At 39.4% G+C, this 19,775-nt stretch overlaps 2 protein-coding genes across 7 annotated transcripts in view; one reads left to right on the forward strand and one right to left on the reverse strand.

Annotated features, from left to right (window-relative positions):
• Window positions 1-19,775, reverse strand: part of LOC104055762 (collagen alpha-1(XV) chain) — a gene marked incomplete at its 5' end in the record, with an annotated part of 137,814 nt that overhangs the window by 75,058 nt on the left and 42,981 nt on the right. Inside the window, 5 exon segments of the mRNA XM_054057883.1 lie at window positions 3,310-3,428; window positions 4,740-4,848; window positions 8,284-8,379; window positions 8,809-8,883; window positions 10,207-10,754. Coding sequence (XP_053913858.1) covers window positions 3,310-3,428; window positions 4,740-4,848; window positions 8,284-8,379; window positions 8,809-8,883; window positions 10,207-10,754 — 947 coding nt within the window.
• Window positions 11,852-18,579, forward strand: LOC128851339 (uncharacterized). Of its 6 annotated transcripts, XM_054059469.1 has the most exons (3): window positions 11,852-12,385; window positions 14,013-14,760; window positions 15,632-18,579. In XM_054059469.1, exons 2-3 carry the CDS (start codon window positions 14,038-14,040, stop codon window positions 15,731-15,733), a joined length of 825 nt encoding a protein of 274 aa, XP_053915444.1. In that variant the 5' UTR covers window positions 11,852-12,385; window positions 14,013-14,037; the 3' UTR covers window positions 15,734-18,579. The 6 variants fall into 5 exon arrangements, with proteins under 6 accessions (XP_053915444.1, XP_053915439.1, XP_053915442.1 ...); XM_054059466.1 differs by lacking the exon at window positions 11,852-12,385 and having other exon boundaries at window positions 13,481-14,760; window positions 15,986-18,579; XM_054059464.1 differs by lacking the exon at window positions 14,013-14,760.

Raw genomic sequence — 19,775 nt, forward strand, 5'->3', positions numbered from 1 at the left:
TTAAACATCCTCCTGGACAAATTGTCCAGCTGGGGCTGAATGGGTTCATAATGTACTGAGTGAAGAACTGGCAGAAGGGCTGAGCTCAAATTATTGTAGATGTGGGTTACATATGGCTGGTGACCAGGTCACCAATGGTGTTCCTCAGGGCTCAATTCTAGGGTCAATTATGTACAAGATATTTATCAATAGTTTGATGCAGGAGTTGAATGCATCAATTAGCGAGTTTGCTGATGACACCAAAACAGGAGTGTTGCTGAATATCTTCAGGGCCTTGCAACAAGGATCTAGATAGACTGGAGCATTGAGCTGTGATTAATTGGTTGAAATTTAACTAGTCTGAACACTAGATTCTGCACCAAAGAAGGAATAATGCTGGGGCACAAGTATAAACTGGGAAATGAGTGGCTTGAGAGCAGCCCTTGCAGAAAGAGATCTGGGGGTCCTGGTTGACAGGAAACCCAGTATCAGTCAGCAGTGTTGGTGGCCAGGAGGGGCAAACTGCATCCTGGTTATCAAATAATCAGAACGTGTCAAAAGAGGTGATTAACCGGCTGTATTGAGCATTGGTGCGGCCTCACCTTGAGTAATGTTTGCAGTTTTGGGGCCCTGTAATTTAAGAGAATGTGAAAGTCCTTGAATGCATCCAGAGGAGGGCAGCAAAGCTGGTGAAATGCCTAAAAAGAATGTCCTGTGAGGAGTGGCTAAGGACTTTGGGCCTGTCTAGTTTGGGAAGGAGGAGGCTAAGAGGCAACCTCATTATTCTGTAGACCTCATTGCTCTCTACAGCTTCCTGAGGAAGGGAAGTGGAGAAGGATGTGCTGATCTCTTCTCCCTGGTATCCAGTAACAGACGATATAGGGATGGCTTAAAGCCAGGGGAGATTTAGACTGTACAGTAGGATACATTGTTTACTGAGAGGGTGCTCAAACTCTGGAACAAGCTTTGTAGAGAGGTAGTCGATGCCCCAAGCCTGTCCAGTGTTTAAAAGGCATTTGGATGATACCCTTAGTAACATGCTTTAACTTGGTAAGCCTTGAATTGGTCAGGCGGTTGAATTAGAGGTAGTTCCCTTCTAACTGAAATATTCTATTCTATTCTACTCTACTGTACTCTACTCTACTCTACTCTACTCTACTCTACTCTAGGGAACTGGCCTCATCTCCCAAGAGGGAATGGCCTCAAGCTCCACTGGGGAGGTTCAGGCTGGACATCAGCAAAAAATTTTTCATGGAAGTGGGTCACCGGGTACTGGAACAGGCTGCCCAGGGCAGTGGTTGAGTCACCTTCCCTGGAGGTGTTTAAGGGACGGGTGGACGAGGTGCTGAGGGGCACAGTTTAGGGAGTGTTAGGAATGGTTGGACTCGATGACCCAGTGGGTCCTTTCCAAACTACCTAGTGATTCTATGATTCTATTCTATTCTATTTCATTCCATTCCACTCCATTCTCTAAATGTGAACATACAGAATGTTAAACCAGCATGGGCTTGTTTGATAAACATTATGATATGTGTGCTTGATAAAAGCAACACTGTTGAATCGACTTTAGCAAATCTCTTGACATTTTAGTTTCATATAACACTGAAAAAAAATAATGCTGTGTCAAACCAGTGTTACCTATATTAATTGGACTACAAATTGCATAGCTTGTATAATGGAGATCTTGTTCCACAGTAAATTTGCAGTAGACAGGGCAACGCTAAACACTTGAAAAAAACACATAATGCAGAACTTCAGAATAAAAGTTCTGTTATTCTTGATGCTCTATGTTTTTCTGGCAGACAGAAGCACCCACAACTGACTGCACCTTCAAGCAATACAGAGAATACATTTTTAGTGTAGGAATCACAAAGGCAAGAGGAAGGAAAGGTTGTTATTTATTTTCTGCTTAGAAAAATCTGTTGGATTAGGAATGTCAGTTAACAGAAACATAGTGCTAGAACGGTTATTTTGAAATATGTCAACAACTAGGGCAAGTATTTCAGTAGCTGGAGCTCTCCAACTCACAGGATTCCAAATGAGAGACATATGTAATTTAATTGTAATCTCAATGCTTTGCATGTAATTTATAGTTATTCCTGGTCCTGACAGAGTTGAACTCTGTCAATCAAACCACAATCAATCCACAGTCCATCTGTGTCAGATTTTCCTCTGTTCACCAGTGCACAACTCACTAGATGGTGGCACACACACTTATTAGAATCTCTTTTTCCATCGGGGGGGGGGACTGTGAAAGGAATTTCTGCTTGGATGCTTTCAACAAGTCAGCCTGACCAGAATTTTAGGAATCTATAGAGAAGTTGGCATGGCTGTAAACAGCATTTATTCATGTAATTGCTCTGATATAGACATGAGAATACAAGGACCCCAAAACTTTACTGACTTGCCCAATATGATCCTTCCTTTATAAGGCAGTCTAGGGGTGGAAATGTTGTTCAGTCTTACTATTTTGTTAGTCAAAACATCTTTTTATTGTGAATGCCAGGAAAGCTGCTGGTTACTTTTAAATGAATTTTTCATCCTTGGCTGTTAACATGTGCAACTGTCAGGAGGCAATGTAGACTACTTTCTTAAAGAAAAACTAGGAGCTGCACTTTTCCAGTTCAATCCATGCAGTCATTCCTTGTCAAGACAAGTAATATAGGATCAACCTCTTTGACTGTAATTCAAGTAAGATTTGGTTTATAAAGAAATAATCTGCATAAACTATAAATTTTCAGATTAGTCCTGTGGACAACTAAAGGAAGTCAGAGATACACATATTAGGCATGGATTCCTCTAGAGTTTGAGTTTTAGTGTTAGTCTTCTGTTTGGATCACCTGATAATGAAGCACTGTGATAAGAAAGTGCTTCTTTGCACTTGGTGCATTACACAGAAACACTTGATGAGCACTCAGAGGGTGCAATTTTCAATCTCTTTATATGCCACACTTTTGAGAAGGAAGAAGTACTTTCTCCTGCAAGGTAGTTACCTTAAGACCAAGATGCATGCTTTCAAGGAATAAAAATTGTGGCTTTTACGGTGAGGATTTATGATGGTTTATTTTTTCTGTTTCTCACTTTCTTAAAAAAATGAAAAAAAATGTAAAACTAAAAGAATAAATTAATTTTGTTAGTCAAAAATCTTAAGCCCATCTCAATGGTTATAGATCCAAACTTCTGCATTCTAGAACTTAAAAACTTCCTTTTCGGAATGCTGCAAAGATGAAATAAATAAAGGCACCTAGAAGGCACCCAGAATTCTTACGTTTCTTGATCTTGGGACAAAAAAGAAAAAAAAAAGACCTATAATAAATCCATTGTACAGACCTCGTCTCTGCTTACTCCTGGCAAAATACTAGCATCAGAGCCATCTTCTTCTCTTAAGATTTTCTGTGTCGCAGTGGTAGACTCAGTGTTGTTTTGCCCAGTTTCCATGACAGCTGAACCTAAATAAATTGATCACTTTTATTAATAAGAAACAGAATCAAATAAAACCCACCCAGAGGTATTTATCAGAGCACAACACAGATCCTGCAAGTTGTATGAAAAAAAAAATATATTTTCTGACAAAATACATCCTAAATATGAATATTAGTCATTTTATAACTTTGAAATTTTTAAAAGGAAAGAAGAAAGAGAGAATAGAATTAGAAAACAAATGTTTATTTTAAGGACAAAGACTGTATTGCATCATCTGCTTTCCTTAACCTCTAGTCTAACAGATGTCTACTTTTAATTCTATAACAAAAAATTAAAGCTATATACAACAAGTACTATCTGAAGTATGTCTGAAATTTAAACAAGAACACTGTCTTTGGCCTTATTAAGATAATTAGCTATACTTTTTGTTTTCTAGGAATGCACTGAAATTGCGTTGCTAGTGGAGCACTTGATTACTCAGTGCATTATGCCTTGCTCTTATTACTTTGCTGCCTACACTTGCATCCAAAACACCTCACAGGCACACTAGGCAGATTCACTTTCTTTGGAACACAAGTAGGAAACAGTTACTTATTCAGTGGTGGTATTCAGTTTTACATGAAAGGATGTGCTCTACTATAACAGAAGGTCATAAAATTAAATACTCATCTTGAATTCATTTCTAAAAGTGCCACATGGCTTTAAAGCCAGTAGCACTATTTGCAGAGGTATGTCTCAAGAAGTGACATGCTTCTTCTAACTGACCCAAGCAGAATGAAGAGGATTTTTCTCCTTTCATTCCTTTTGCCTAACACTTGCACTTTTCTGGAGTGTTGTAGAGTAATCACAGCAGCAGATCTTCAGGTCAGCTTCGTTTTATCCAATTTTTACCTTTTTTTTTTTTTTTCATTTTAAAATATAAGCCATAATTCTGTGACTGAAACTTCTACATTATAGAATGGCAAATCTATTCTCTTTATGTTTAACAACGACTGAAATAAGCACCTATACAGTATGAAAAGTGAGAGATGCTTTGAACCGTGGTTGTGCTTACTCCTTCCTACTTTTTTGCTGGTATCAACAAATTGACTGTAGTTTCAAACACCAAATGTTTCACATGCCATTTCTTTTCTAAGAAACAGAATGTCCAAAACCATAGGATTTTCAACTCCTGGCAGCACCCAAAATATGACAGTGGCCTTTCATACACAGGGAAATGACTGACTTGTGCCTCAGGAATGTAAATATCCCTCCCCCTGCTTCCTCTCCACCACTACCGCCTCCCTCCCTCCCCTCCCCCAAAACAAAAGAGATAGTGCCTTGTTCTATAAGTTTACCTGCTTCAGAGGTTTCTTCTGATCTGTGATTTCCAGAGAAACTGTTTTCTTCCAAATAAGACAACATAGTTGGGGGGGCTTCCACTGGCTCAGTCAGCATATCTTCAGGCTAAAAAACCCGATATCCAAAGAATTGTTTAGAGAAAAGGCTTATCACATATTTTAAAGCATGAATCAGTAATTCACATTCCTCAAAGCATTACTAATCAGAACCAGTAAATTTAAGAAACAAAACAGAAATTCAGATATTTCCCATCTATTGTCTTGCCAGTATGTGTTCCTACTCACATGCTTCCCTTAGAAATATTAACTGTCACTGTTATCACAAAGCCTGAAATTTATTCATGGTCAATATATACAATCTCTTTCATTTACAAGCTTTTAGTTTATTTCAACTTCTATATATTTTTTCTTCTGTACAGGGCACATCTGCTTATCAGTAGATTTCGCACTTATTTGGTCAGGCTCCTGAGAAAATCTGGCCCAATACCTTTGAACTCCAGTCCTCCAGACCAAGTGATGTACACTTGACAAACCCATAGAGAGGGAGAAAAATACAAGGAATGTAAAGTTATTGCTGCAAGTCTCTCTAGAGCTGGCTGGTACCTGCCATTTCCGATGCTGGTGCTGGCTCTGGGTAGGCAAGAGATGGCCATCTAGATAACCAGGTGTCAGCTGCATACAGGAGCCTACTCCCTGCTGGAATTATAGATCTGGAAAAGTGCTGTCTCAGTATACTAAGAGATGCAAACCCGGATTTGCAATTTAAATAAAATTTAAAAGCGCTTGTGTTGCCATAGTATCCTGGAGCAGACTTAATGGGCCAAGCATCCTCATCTTGAACCAGGTTAACACGTGCAAAATGGCATAATAAGGCTTGCTGAAATAGTTTCCTGGGTTGTCAGCAAAAGGAAGAGATGTAACATCATTGGCATGTTTATAATTTTATCTCGTTGTGTTTGTATCTCTATAATTAAGGAAAAGCTTCAAGATATCTCTTGTTATTAGGAAATAAAAAAAAAATAGGGTCAGGAGCTCCATTTGAAGTGAAAAGGAAATGTTGTGGGCTTGATCTGATCACCACTATAGCTGACAGAAGTACTTTCATTTGATTTCAGTTTTATTTCCTGCATTTGAAAAATAAATGCATGTTTTCTCTGTTCTTATTTTTCTCATAACTATATACCTTTTTCTTGACATTCTGTGAAGGAATATTTCAATTAATCTTTAGAGACCAATAAACCTTTCTATGCAGCCTGTTTATCTGAACCACAGTAATCTTACTGTTTTGAGCTAGTTATGTACTACAGAGGTTTGTATTTTAAAATCCTTAATTAAAGTGAGTCTTGGCTACTTTGGGAAAAGAGAACCAACTTTTCCCTTTGAATGCAATGTCCAGTGACTTCCTTCTCCTCATACAGAATAACCAATAGGTCAGATGAACAACAGAAAATAATTTGCACAATTCAGAATATGCTCAATTGTAATGTCTATGATGCATTCCCGGTGTTTATTTCTCACTGGGAAGATAAATATAGCTACAGTTGGACAGAGATTTAAATGCTTCATTTTGAGAATAAAAAACCCAACTATGAAATGGATCCCTTTCCCAATATTGTTAAATATCTCAAATCTAACCCTCTGCACTAGAAAACAACAGGAAAATTAGAGATATTTACTTGAAGATAGTAGGAAACCCCCCCCCAAACCTTACACTACACTCATAACATTATAAACTTGATAGATAGTGATTACGTGCCTGAAGAATTAGGATAGTTTTAAAAGTACATTTGTAATTTAGTGAAGTGTTTGGAAAAAAAATTGAACAGAATGTCTTTAAGTACACCTAGTCAGTTTAGACGTGAAGACATATCTGTGGAATAAAGTAGTATCTAATAACCATACACAAAAGTTTGTGATCAATATCAGCCAATGTAGCTGGAAGAATGTGTCTAGTAAAAGAATGGTAGGGTGGATATCCTCTACTTCTCCACAGGTACTCTCTATGCAAAAAGGCAATGGGGAAATGTATTCGGAGATTACAGGTGGGCATTTTTCTGTCTTCTGCCCCACAGAAAATAGAACAGCCACTGAACGCAGACTGCCCACAGCAGTCTTCCTTTCACAGCTATATTAGTATACTTGTGTATAGATACAGAGCACTATTTGTATAAGTACAGCGCTCAGAAGTCAATGAAGCTCTGAGAAGCACCTAATACCTTTGATTTCCCACCTGCAGCTCCGAATGAACAGGACACTACAGAGAGGACAACCAGTTACAATTTAGCTCCTGCAGGGGACCGAACTCAGAAATCACAATAATTTATTCCTGGGTGTGCATAAAACTAGATCCAGCTTATTCTCCTGCTGTCCTGTCCATCTCAAAACTTCCCTTCAGAAGAGGATGCTACTTGTGAAACTCACAAATATTGTTTTCTCCAGATTTTCTGTCCTCTGGTGATAAGGAAAAGACTTTCCCCATCTTGAATGCTGTGTCCAGGTCTGGCCTCACCAGTACATGGACATAGTGGATCAAGTCAATCAAAGGACTATGTAGATAATTAAGGAACTGGGGTTTTGAACTATGAAAGGAAGATAAGACAGCAAGGACTGCCTCAAGAAGAGAAGAATCAGAGCAATCTTAACATATACAAAATAGGAGGCAGTAAAGACGGAGCCATACCCTTCTGCAGCCAGTGAAGGGAAAACAGACAATGGACACACATCAAAATACAAGGAATTCTAGTTCTACATCAGAAAAAAAATACATTGGAATAGAAAGGCAGTGGAATCTCCATTCTTGAGGAAATTCAAAATCCACTGGCACTGAGCAACCTGCTGTACTTGACTCTGCTTTGAGAAGGCAGTTGGACAGGACAAACTCAGCTAGTCTGTGATTTTGTGAAAAGCACAAGGCAGGCCAAAACAAGTTTAATGAATCACATGTAAAAGACATAAAACCTAATAATAAATCTCTTTTCAAACACAACAGGAGCAGGAAGCCAGGTCAAAACACAATTAAGTTGTAAAAAAGTGCTCAGAGAATTTTAAACCATAGCAGAAAAAAAAGTTTTTTGCATTCATGTTGACCACGTATGAGTTAAAATTCCCCCAAAAGAATATTTTTGGGAAACTCAACAGAGGTCTATGTAAGAATAGAGTAGGAAACACACTGACTAAGTGGACATCAGGGAAATGTGAACATGTTTTCTGTAAAGTAATTTTTCACAACCCTACTGGTTTTCTGTAAATGAATCAATGTGAACTTGGATAAAAGACTGCTTGATATAAGCTGCATGGAAAGCTTAATTGTGAAGAATGGACTGGAACATTTCAGCCTGGCACAAAAAAGGAAGGAGGAACCCCATGCTATAGCAATATCTAAAATCTGGAACAGTGCAGTCATTCTTGTGGATGGGTGCATGTTGTTCAGGTAGGTGACTTTGGAAATTGCCTCATGAAAAACTAGTGACAAAATCTTGACCTTTATCTAAAAAAGTAATATTAAAACAGAAATGCAAAGCAAATAAATAAACAAATTTACCCTTATGGGAAGATGAGAAGGCACAAGGACTTCTTGTGTTTCGGAAATACCTTCCTGTTCTTGAATGCTGCCATTGCCACTGATGTCTCCTGAAGCCTGTGCAAAACCGAATCATGACAGCAAGTTCATAAAAGCCAGGAGAGAGGAAAAAAGTATGATCTCCAAGTAACTGGGTGCTTCGATGCAGAAAAGCCTTTTTTTTCAGTTGGTGAAGCCTGTCACAATGATGTTAACTTATTTCAGTACTTACAACATCTAAAGAAAATGACCCTTCAGAAAAGTCGAAGTCATAGTCCATTTTCTCAAAAGTGTTTTAGACAGAGGAAAATGATGCTTTTTGAAAAATCACAGTTTTAGAGGCTATGTAGTCAAAAACAGAGATTCCTCATCACAGTTAATTTTAAGTATGATACTATGTTTTCAAGAAGAAATACTATGTTTAGTCTTCTGAGAAATGTCTAATGGTAAATTACTTTGAAATCTCTGAGGCTCTGAGGATGAAGAAGCATTTATAAGAATACTCACATAAGGGTCATTGTCTTCACAATGATCTTCAGTAGCCCTTGAGTCAGATTTGATTGTCAGACGTTGAATTGAGCCCTACATGAAACAAAAACAGATCAAGGACATAATACGTAGGATGTGTGAAGGAGGGGGGGAGGGCTAGGAATTAAACAAATCAACAAAAACTCTAGACTTTGTTCTGATTTGCTTGGAAAATTATCTGAAGCATAAAATTTTATGATAACAAACCCAGTCTAAAAATGTAAATATATTCTTATGTTTTCCTCTTGCAAAATGTAGAAAAAAATGAAGCTGCCAGAATGCAATGACTATCATGTCCCAATGACAATACAATTCCCACGCCGTATAGCTAGTGCCTCAACTGAAGGATCTAGTCCTAGATTATGTCCTGGAGCCTGTAAAGCATGGTCTACTTTTTCTAGTTAAGAAGAGCATTGCAGCTCCAAAAATGGCATGTGAAAACCCATAAAAATGGGGGGATGGGAAGTAAATACCAGTAAATGATAAAGTGGGTCAGGGAGAAACCTGCTTAAACCTTTCCAAAGTGGAAAGAAAGCAGATGGAATTTCTGATAAACATTCCTTGAAGTCAAGGTAGACTGCATCCACTGCTCTCCCCTTATCTACCCAGCCAGTTATGCCATAATAGAAGGCTATTAGATTGGTCAAGCATGATTGGTGAATCCATGTTTACCACTCCAAATAACCTTCTTTTCCTCCAGATCTTGGAGATGACATCCAGGACGAGCTGTTTGATCACCTTTCTAGGAATGGAGGTGATGCCGGCTGGCCTGTAGTTTCCCAGGTTCTCCTTCTTGCCCTTTTTGAAGACTGGAGTGACACTGGCTCTCCCCCAGTCCTCAGGCACCTTTCTGGTTCTCCATGATTTATGAAAGATAATGAAAAATGGCTTAGCAATAACATCTGCCAGCTCTCTCACCACTCATAGGTGCATCGCATTGGAGCCTATGGATTTGTGGATAGTCAGTTTGCCCAAATGATCTCTAATCACATCCTCCTCTACTAAAGGACAGTTGTCTTTTCTCCAGATTGCCTCTCTTTCCTCCAGGATCTGGAATTCCTGAGTGCCAGCTTTAGCAGTAAAGACTGAAGCAAAGAAGGCATTCAGTAACTGTGCCTTCTCCATATCTTCCATGATCAGGGCACCCACCTCATTCAGCAGTGGGTCCACATTTTCCCTAGTCTTCCTTTTGCTACTGATGTATTTGAAGAAACCATTCTTGTTGTCCTTGATGTTCCTTGCCAGATTGAATTCCAAGTGGGCCTTACCCTTCCTCGTTGCACCCCTACATACTCTCACAACATTCCCATATTCTTTCAAAGTAAAGGCAACATGCAGAAAACACCAAGGCATGTGAATTTTTCAGATAGCACTTACTGTGAACTTCTCCAGTCCTGTAGCTCCTGCATTGCCAATAAATATCCCAGAGCCAGATTCAAATACCAAGGCTTGAGCTGACCTTTGAAACTGAACTCTCTGATATTCTTCACAGTCCATGAACAAAGCCACAACATTTCCCTGAATAGTCACTGTAAACCTGTTCCACCTGTTAGTCATTACTGGCACTTTAAATGAAGCAGCCTCTCGAGAGACATGGGAACCAGGCTCTGTGTAGTACATAATTATTCTCTGTGTGCTGTCATCAACTGATGAAAGTCTCATTCCCAGGTAAATAGTTTTCTGGAAGGCATCTGTTATTGCAAATAGCACTCCTCCATAATCACTGTTTGGTTTCACTGTAGCTACAATAGCAAAATCTTTGTAGAAAGCCGAGGGTATTACAGCACTTGTCAATCGACCGATGTTAGCATCTGGACCAAGGCTGTAAGCTGGAAACCCTCCATAGCCAGTGACAAAGTAGACAGAAGGAGGAAGAGGAACTCCTATTAGCTCTGTGAGGTCAAGATGTCCTTTTGAGCCTTGTTCTGTAAAATATACGAGAAAAAAAAAGTTATTTATTCTTGAGATGCACAACCCATTTAATTTACATTATTTACGCAAGGCCTTAAAAGCTGTAATGCAGTGTTATAGTACTAGTAACATGCTTCTAATACCTTAGGCCCCACTTAAGTTAGTGCTTAAACACATCTATGTAAATACATGTGTTTATTCTTTGTCCTTTGACTAACTCAGCTTACTCATATGCTAAAGAAAGGCACGTGTAAACATCTGTGAAATTGAGTAGTTAACAAGTAGTTCCTGCAACATATTTCTTACTTCAGCAGTCCATAAATTACAAAGAAAATTGCTGAATGTGCTTGCAGAGTGAATTCAGTGAAGACTGAGCAACAAAAAACTGAGACTCTTTATCTTCACAAACTAATAAAACAGCAAGAGTTCTCTACAAGCAGCATGGCACTTCACAAATACAGGATAAATATCACAGTAGATTTGCTTTAGCCCTTGCAGTTACCTGCTTCTAAAACAGATAATTTATTTTATTTCTGCCCTTATTCTCAGACTTATCTCTCTAGTTGCACTGTATACATAATAAATACCATGCAGCAAAATTCAGTTTTGAAATGAGAGTATATTTGGTTTGGCAAACACACAGAATTACGTATTTCTGCCAAACATGCAGACACACTTTTTAATCATAATGAGTGATTCAGATCTGAATCTATACAGAGCTCCATTCAAATCTAAAGCCTTTCCTCTCTTTGCAATCTCCTCTAACCCCAGATTTTCAAGTTTCTCATTTTATGTAAAGTCTCAATTCTTCCTACTGGTGTACATTTCACCCTTCTGAGAATATTTGTCTCACACAGAAGCAAACAAAATGCTACGGTATATCTTAATGTAGATGCATCATGTAATGTAGGACAAGGTCTGACAGGCAGTGGAAAAGCCCAAAGTACAGAACGATTGTTTAAGGGGGATGTGTTGGATAAGCTCGGCTGTTGGAAAACTCTAGTTTGTCTTACTAAAATGTAGTCGAATAACTAATAGTTCTAACAATTCTATTAAATATAGTTAAAAACTAACTACTCCATTGAAATTTCGCTTGCTCCAGGGTATAGTCTCCAGGTATCCTCATTTGGGAAGGAATGCTGAAAACTCTTACTGAGCCAGAAGAAATCTTATCTATGTTAACAGAACATAGAGTTGGTATCTTTATCTAATGCAAGCAGTAAACTTGCAAAGAGATAACAGTTTGCATAAAAATGTAAAGAATGCTGAAAATGTTGCAAGACCTGATGTGGCAATCACCGAAATGAATATGTATTAGAGTAGGTTGCATCCCTTTTGAATATGTAACAGATTGAGCAACACTTTAAGGATAAATGGGGAACGCGATGTGACGGTCTTTGGAACCAGATTTGGGTGTGCATACCCCTGGTTCCCGGGGCCTCGAAATAAAGCACCACATATAACCTTCTTCGTTATGGTTATGTGTTTGTCTCTACGCTAACAGTTTTGGCAACCCAGGTGGGACCTCGCGGGCATTGCTGAGGCGGCTCGCATCGATCCCGCTCTGGCCGGCACCGAGTAATTCTCGGGGAGCCATCGACCGCAACCGACCTCTGCTGCCCCCGACGGACCGAGGATTATATTGGTAAGACACGGTGCTTTATCAGGAATGGTACCATAGTTGTGGTTTGGTAAAAACCTGCCTGTTAGACGCGGCGAAAGCTACGCTTGGTTGGGTTAAGGAGCTCCAGTGGGAAGCCTAGGCGCCGTCCATAAGACAGTAGCGAAAGCTCTGCAGGTTCGGCAACAGTGGTCTGGTTTTGTATTTTCGGTACCGCAGGTTCGGCAACCGTGGTCTGGTTTTGTATTTCGGTAATCTGTATTATTCGCTATGTGGAACTTTGTTTGGTTTTTGTTGTTTGGTGCTGGTCTGGACTGTTATAAAATGTCACCGATACCTAAGTCATCACCGTTAGGGTGTATTCTGATGCATTGGAAAGAGGGGCAGTTTGGGCAAGAAATGCAAAAAAAGGAAATTGGTTGAGTATTGTAATGTATGGTGGACACAGTGTGATTTGGAGGATCAGGTTCGTTGGCCAGAAAGTGGAACTTTAGACTATAATATCATCCTACAGTCGATGCAATTTTGTAGGCGCGAGGGTAAATGGGATGAGATACCGTATGTAGAACTGTTCTTTATTTTAAGAATTGTTCTTTATATTTAAAGAGGAATGGAAGAAGGCGTGTGGAATAATGGTCATTAATACAAAATCGGATGAGCAGTGTAAGGGATGTGTGACTGAGAAGAAATGTATGAAATGTCTGGCAGTGGAAAATGCTTTGCAGCATAAGGAGGATGATGATTTTGATTTATTAGTGGCTCCGTCAGCCCCACCAGCCCCAGAGATACTGGAGTAGAAGGTGATGGGGAGGATGAGGTAGAAATAGAGGATCGGGAAAAGATGAACCCCTAGTGAAAGTGAGGTTAGGGGGAAAAGAAGTGCAATTTTTAGTAGATACTGGTGCAACACATTCAGTTTTAAATGATTTATGTGGACAGATAGGGAAAGACTGCTACAATAGTGGGAGCCACAGGGAAAGAGGAAACCCGGCCATTCATGCAACCCCTGGAATTACGATTTGGAGGAAAGGAAATATGGCATGAATTCTTGTATATGCCTGATTGTCCAATCTCCCTGCTGGGATGGGTTTTTTTTTCCTTTTTTTTTTTTTTTTTTTATCTAAATTAAATGCAAGAATTGTCTTTGAGGATGGAGAATTAATTATGCAAGTTCCAGAATCAAAGTCAGGACAGATACTAGTGTTGAAGGAAAATCCAAAAGTTCAAGTACCCAGAGAGGTAGAAGAGGCAGTGATCCCTACAGTATGGGAAACTGATATACCAGGGAAATCAAAAATGGCCCAACCAGTAGTAGTAGAATCGAAGGAAGGAACGAAACCAGTACGAATAAAACAATATCCCATAAAATTAGAGGCCCGATATGGAATAGTGAAAATTATTGAAAAGTTCTTAAAGTCTGGAATATTAGAAGGATGCGAATCAGAATATAATACCCTAATTTTTCCAGTAAAGAAACCAAATGGAGAATATACATTGGTACAGGACTTAAGGGCTATTAATGAAATCACGAAAGATATACATCTGGTAGTAGCTAATCCATACACATTGTTAACATCTGTGAAGGAGAAATACAAATGGTTTACAGTAATTGATTTAAAAGATGCCTTTTTCTGTATTACCCTCGACAAAGATAGTAGGAAATTCTTCGCTTTTGAATGGGAGAACACGCACAATGGACGAAAAATGCAGTTGACATGGACAAGGCTTCCACAAGGATTCAAGAACAGTCCAACACTTTTTGGGAACCAGCTGGCAAAAGAATTGGAATCATGGACAATGCAGGAGAAAGTTCAGCAGCCTTCTTAGGAGCACCTGTGGAAGATGGCCCTTTGGAACATGATTGTGTGGAAGTTATCGAACACACTCATGCAACAAGGGCTGACCTGAAGGACACCCCACTTGAACAGCCTGATCAAGAACTTTTTACAGATGGAAGTAGTCATGTAGAAAACGGGACACGATATGCCGGGTATGCGGTAACCACACAAAAAGGGGTAATAAAAGCAGAGGCTCTTCCTGTAGGAACTTCAGCACAGCGAGCAGAAATAGTAGCTCTCACGAGAGCCTTGGAATTGAGCAGGGATCAGCGAGTAAATATATGGACAGACTCAAAATATGCATTTGGAGTGGTTCATATACATGGAGCACTATGGAAAGAACAAGGACTCCTATCTTCGCAAGGTACGAACATAAAATACCAAAAAGAAATTCTGAATTTGATAACTGCTGTACAGTTACCCAAACAGGTGGCGATCATGCACTGTAAAGCACATCAAGGAGGAGATTCCAAAATAGCTGAAGGAAACACGTTAGCGGACCGGACAGCTCAACAGATTGCACGACAGGTATCAAATATGATGGCCTTAATACCCACGAAGGTAAGCCCTTTACAAAATTATTTAATGCAGAAGCCGAAGTACTCGGAGGAGGACGAGAAATTAGCTAGACTAATAAAGGCCCAATTGGGTTCAGATGGATGGTACCTAACTGCAACTGGACAAGTGATTGTACCACCTACCATTATGCGGACATTTTTACAGACGGAACATCAGAAATGTCACTGGGGAGCAGAAGCTTTAGTGGCGTATTTAAAGTGCAGCATAATCTCAACACAGATGTTAACAATGGCAAGGTCAATAAATTCGAAATGTGAAATCTGTTTGAAGAACAATCCGGTAGTTAGAAAAGGAATAGAAATGGTACATATCAGAGTGGGTATGGAACCGGGTGATTATTGGCAAATTGATTTTGTAGAATTACCTAAAAGTCAAGGATACAGGTATTTGTTAGTTGGGGTTGACACCTTTTCTGGATGGCCGGAAGCCTTTCCTTGTCGCACCAACCAAGCTAAGGAGACAGTGAAATGGCTGCTGCGAGAGATTATTCCAAGATTTTGGGTACCCCTAGGCCTGTCTTCAGATAGGGGATCACACTTCGTAGCAGCTATAGTTCAAGAGGTAAGCAAGATGTTAGGAATCTCTTGGAATCTCCACAGTCAAGTGGACAAGTAGAAAAGATGAATCAGACAATTAAGCGGCAGATCAGTAAAATATGTCAGGAGGCTAAAATTCAATGGCCACAGGCGTTACCAATAGCACTCCTAAGGATAAGAATTAAGCCAAGGAGTGGGATGATAGTAAGCCCTTATGAAATTCTTTTCAGAAAACCCTACGAGGCGCCACAACCTAACCTCAATATGCATATAAAAGGTGGGCAAGATGTATATAACTATGTGTTATCCCTTGCTAGAACTTTGACGCAGCTGAGGAGTACTCTGGTTTGGAATCGACCCTTTTCATTGGAACACCCAGTGCACAATATCAATCCAGGAGACCAGGTTTACGTCCGTGACTGGGTTGAGGAACCACTGAGAGAACAGTGGAACGGACCATACCTGGTGCTGCTAACTACCTTTACCGCAGTTAAAGTGAAGGGAATTGATTCCTGGATTCACTACACACGGGTAAAGAAGGTTCCCGGAGAGTGGCAAGCAGAAGTAACTGGACCTACAAAGCTGAAACTTACATACCAGAAGGATGTCTAATTACGTCTATGGGACAATCATAATAATATGGTTTCTGATGAATATGACTTTTTCCACAGGCACCCACCGGAAGAATAGAAATGTGAGATATCATCCAGAACAAAATGCCATTCTGTCTTGCACGGTTTGAAATCAGAAAGTGGAAGTAACATCGGGAAAAGGAATCCAATTCGACATTAACAAAGGATTGGAAAAGATAATAGTATCCCATAGAAAAAGGCGAGATATAGAGCCCACTCCAACACCACAGGTAATACACCTCCCCTCAAGGGACCCCGAGGAAAACCTAATAATAGGCTTAATTAAGGATTTTGCAGGAATACAGAATACCAGTAAAATTACTGCTTGCCTTCCAGTTCCTAAGGCAGCGGGGGAACCTATAAACTGGGGAATAATAACTTTCCCTCTGCCGACATCACAGGGAAATAAGACTGAGTGCAAACAAATAACCATAGAAAAGGAACGGCAGGTCAGGGTGAAAGGGGAATGGCTGCCAGAACAGATTTGTAACCAGCTCGCAAACTCCACCTTCATTACTAAGAATTCAGGAGGAGAATTTGGGGTATGTACGTATGATAGAATTATCACAAAAACAGAGACACAATGGGAATGCCAAGAAAGACAAAAACAATTAGAATGGGAAACCATTTGGTCAACTAATATCTTGCAAAAATTCCACTATGGTGGTAACACTTCGTGGTGTATCAAATGGGAGGGAAAGCAGGACGCAACAATTCCAACCGAAACCCTTTTGGCCAATAATGGAGTTAGTCGAGAAGTGATACAAAACGTACCTTGGTGGAATTGTTCTGAAATATGGGACTGTGATTCAAACCCAGATGAAATAACAATACCCCCCGTAAGAGTGGCTTTAAAGGCTGGGTGCGCCTGCCGGGGATACAAAAGTGGAGGACAGATGATCCCCTATCATAAACCAGATTGTAAGTATTCAACTATTAAGAGTATGGGAAATTTTGTATGGGCCAATAGTGATGGAACGTGGACTACCCATTTACCAGTTACGGGGAAGGTTAAAGAAATCACATTAGGCTTACCCACCTTATGCCCAATTTGGAAACGTTCCCCCTTTAAAGGGAAACTGGAAACTCTACAAATCAACAGAATCAAAAGAGATATAAAGGAAGATGATACATGGCAGAAGCCCTCTACAGGAGTGAAGGTAGGATGGGCCCTTGAATCTCTCTTTGCTGCTCCAGTAGCTACTTACCGAAATAGAGACATGATTTACAAATTAATAGGGCAGACTGAAGGGTTAGCTAGAGTTACTAAAAAGGGGTTCAGAGATTTGAATATGCAGCTCAAAGCAACGACAAAAATGACTTTGCAGAACAGAAGGGCATTAGATATCTTATTATTGAAAGAACATGGCGTTTGCGGATATTTAAAGGATCGAGTTGATCACTGCTGTGTGCATATACCGAATGTAACCATGGATATAGAATATGACATATCTCAACTCAAGAGAATTGAACAAGAAGCTGAAGAAGAAAGAAAAGAGATCGGCCATAATTGGATAGGAGAATTATTTAATGGATTGGGGATTCATTTAGGCGGGTGGCTACAATCGCTTTTAGAAACTATTTGCACACTCTTGTTAGTATTCCTGGTCATCTACCTAGTATACTTGTGTATCCGTCAAGAAATCACCTGTAACACTAGCTGGACGCATAAGATTATAGGAGCAGTAACCCGGGAATACCCACGACGCCTGACCCCGCCACCGAAGTACTACGAGACTACGAGAATGGAGAACTAAGGTGAAAAACTGAAAAATGGAAATACCTTCTTAATGAAAGAAAGTATTTCCAAAGGGGGTAAATGTTGGAAAACTCTAGTTTGTCTTACTAAAATGTAGTCGAATAACTAATAGTTCTAACAATTCTATTAAATATAGTTAAAAACTAACTACTCCGTTGAAATTTCGCTTGCTCCAGAGTATAGTCTCCAGGTATCCTCATTTGGGAAGGAATGCTGAAAACTCTTACTGAGCCAGAAGAAATCTTATCTATGTTAACAGAACATAGAGTTGGTATCTTTATCTAATGCAAGCAGTAAACTTGCAAAGAGATAACAGTTTGCATAAAAATGTAAAGAATGCTGAAAATGTTGCAAGACCTGATGTGGCAATCACCGAAATGAATATGTATTAGAGTAGGTTGCATCCCTTTTGAATATGTAACAGATTGAGCAACACTTTAAGGATAAATGGGGAACGCGATGTGACGGTCTTTGGAACCAGATTTGGGTGTGCATACCCCTGGTTCCCGGGGCCTCGAAATAAAGCACCACATATAACCTTCTTCGTATGGTTATGTGTTTGTCTCTACGCTAACACGGCCACAGACCTTGGATAAGCTAAAAACAAGAACTCCCCTCAAGAAAAGAAGAACAAGGAGTAACATCTATGTGGGTTATGTGCAATGGCATAGCAACCACCTAGATAGGAGGAAACATTGTTCCTGTCTAAAGAAGCTAATGACCTGCAAAAAGAGTAGATATCTGTAGCTATGCAGCAATGCCAAATATTAGCTCATACAGCAATGGACTATAACCAATCAGCGTGAAACGTGTCGCTTGTAAGTCACTTATAACTAGTATAGATATATGTTAAGAATACAATAAAATTGACAGCTTGCTTGCATCAGGCTGTGTCCCGTCTCTCAATCGCAGCAATGTAAAACTGTAATAATTCGTGGAACTTCGATTCATGACTAAATAACTGCTGGCTTTCTCAGAAGATATGAAAAACAATCTCCATGATCCAAAATAGTCAGATTTTTAAATAATTTCCTTGATCAAGCGCATCCTAGCTTCTCACTATATTCTTCTTTCCTAAAAATCTTCAGATCCTGGGTAAAAGAAAAGATGTATTTGGAAATACTTCTTTTGAAGTTCCTTTCTTTATCTACCTCACACACCAGTTTACCATGTTTCTCAGATTAAATGCATTGGATAAAAAAAAAAATAGCTCTTGTCATAAAACATTACAGATAAGGCAAACAGTCTTGAAAACTCACTAAGAACAGATTGAGTTTGTGTCTCATACTCCACTCCCCCCACCCACGCCCCAGCAGGTGTATGTCTGGAAAAGTATCTGTAGTGGTGAGGCACTTCTTTGTACTTACGCAGCCTTTTTGTATTAGCTGATCAGTTCAGGCATAATAATTGGCCATCAAGAAAGAGAAATGGGATAATTAACCTCACAGCTTTCACCATAATTTCCTCTCATGAAAATACTAACATGCTACTCCCACACTGTGTGATTGGGGATTTCAATCATATAACAGGATGGGTGCTGATTAGCTGCTTACATTGAGAGCCCTCTGTTACACGGAAGATAGTGGGATGAAATTAAACTCAGAAAAGGAGATAATCTTGTTAATATGAGGAAAATCATACTAACAATGGTGCCTCTTCCCCTACAGCCTAATTTTCAAGGGAGACAGTGACCTTTCCCCAGGCTGGTGATTCAAAACAAAACTGTAGAAAACAATTAAAAATGACGGCAGAAAACAATTTCAAAGTTCTTGGTTATAAAATTATTTTTAATCTTTGTTGCATGATTTGTAAGCATTCCCGGTTCCTTCACAATATATATATTTGTGCTGTGTGGGTTGATGAAATATCTTTCAGTTTTACACTTACTCAATCTAACCATAAGAGCTATATAGGCTGAATAAATCCAAATGGAATAGTAATGGAAAGGTATAACAGTCTATCTGAATATTGCAAACAAAATGAACTGAAAATTTTTGCTTAAAATACCTGATTAATAATAAGATAAATGAATCTTGCATTTTGGTCTGAAACCTGGCAATCTGGTTCTGA

Source organism: Cuculus canorus, chromosome 2, assembly GCF_017976375.1.
Source record: "Cuculus canorus isolate bCucCan1 chromosome 2, bCucCan1.pri, whole genome shotgun sequence".
Lineage (NCBI taxonomy): Eukaryota > Metazoa > Chordata > Aves > Cuculiformes > Cuculidae > Cuculus > Cuculus canorus.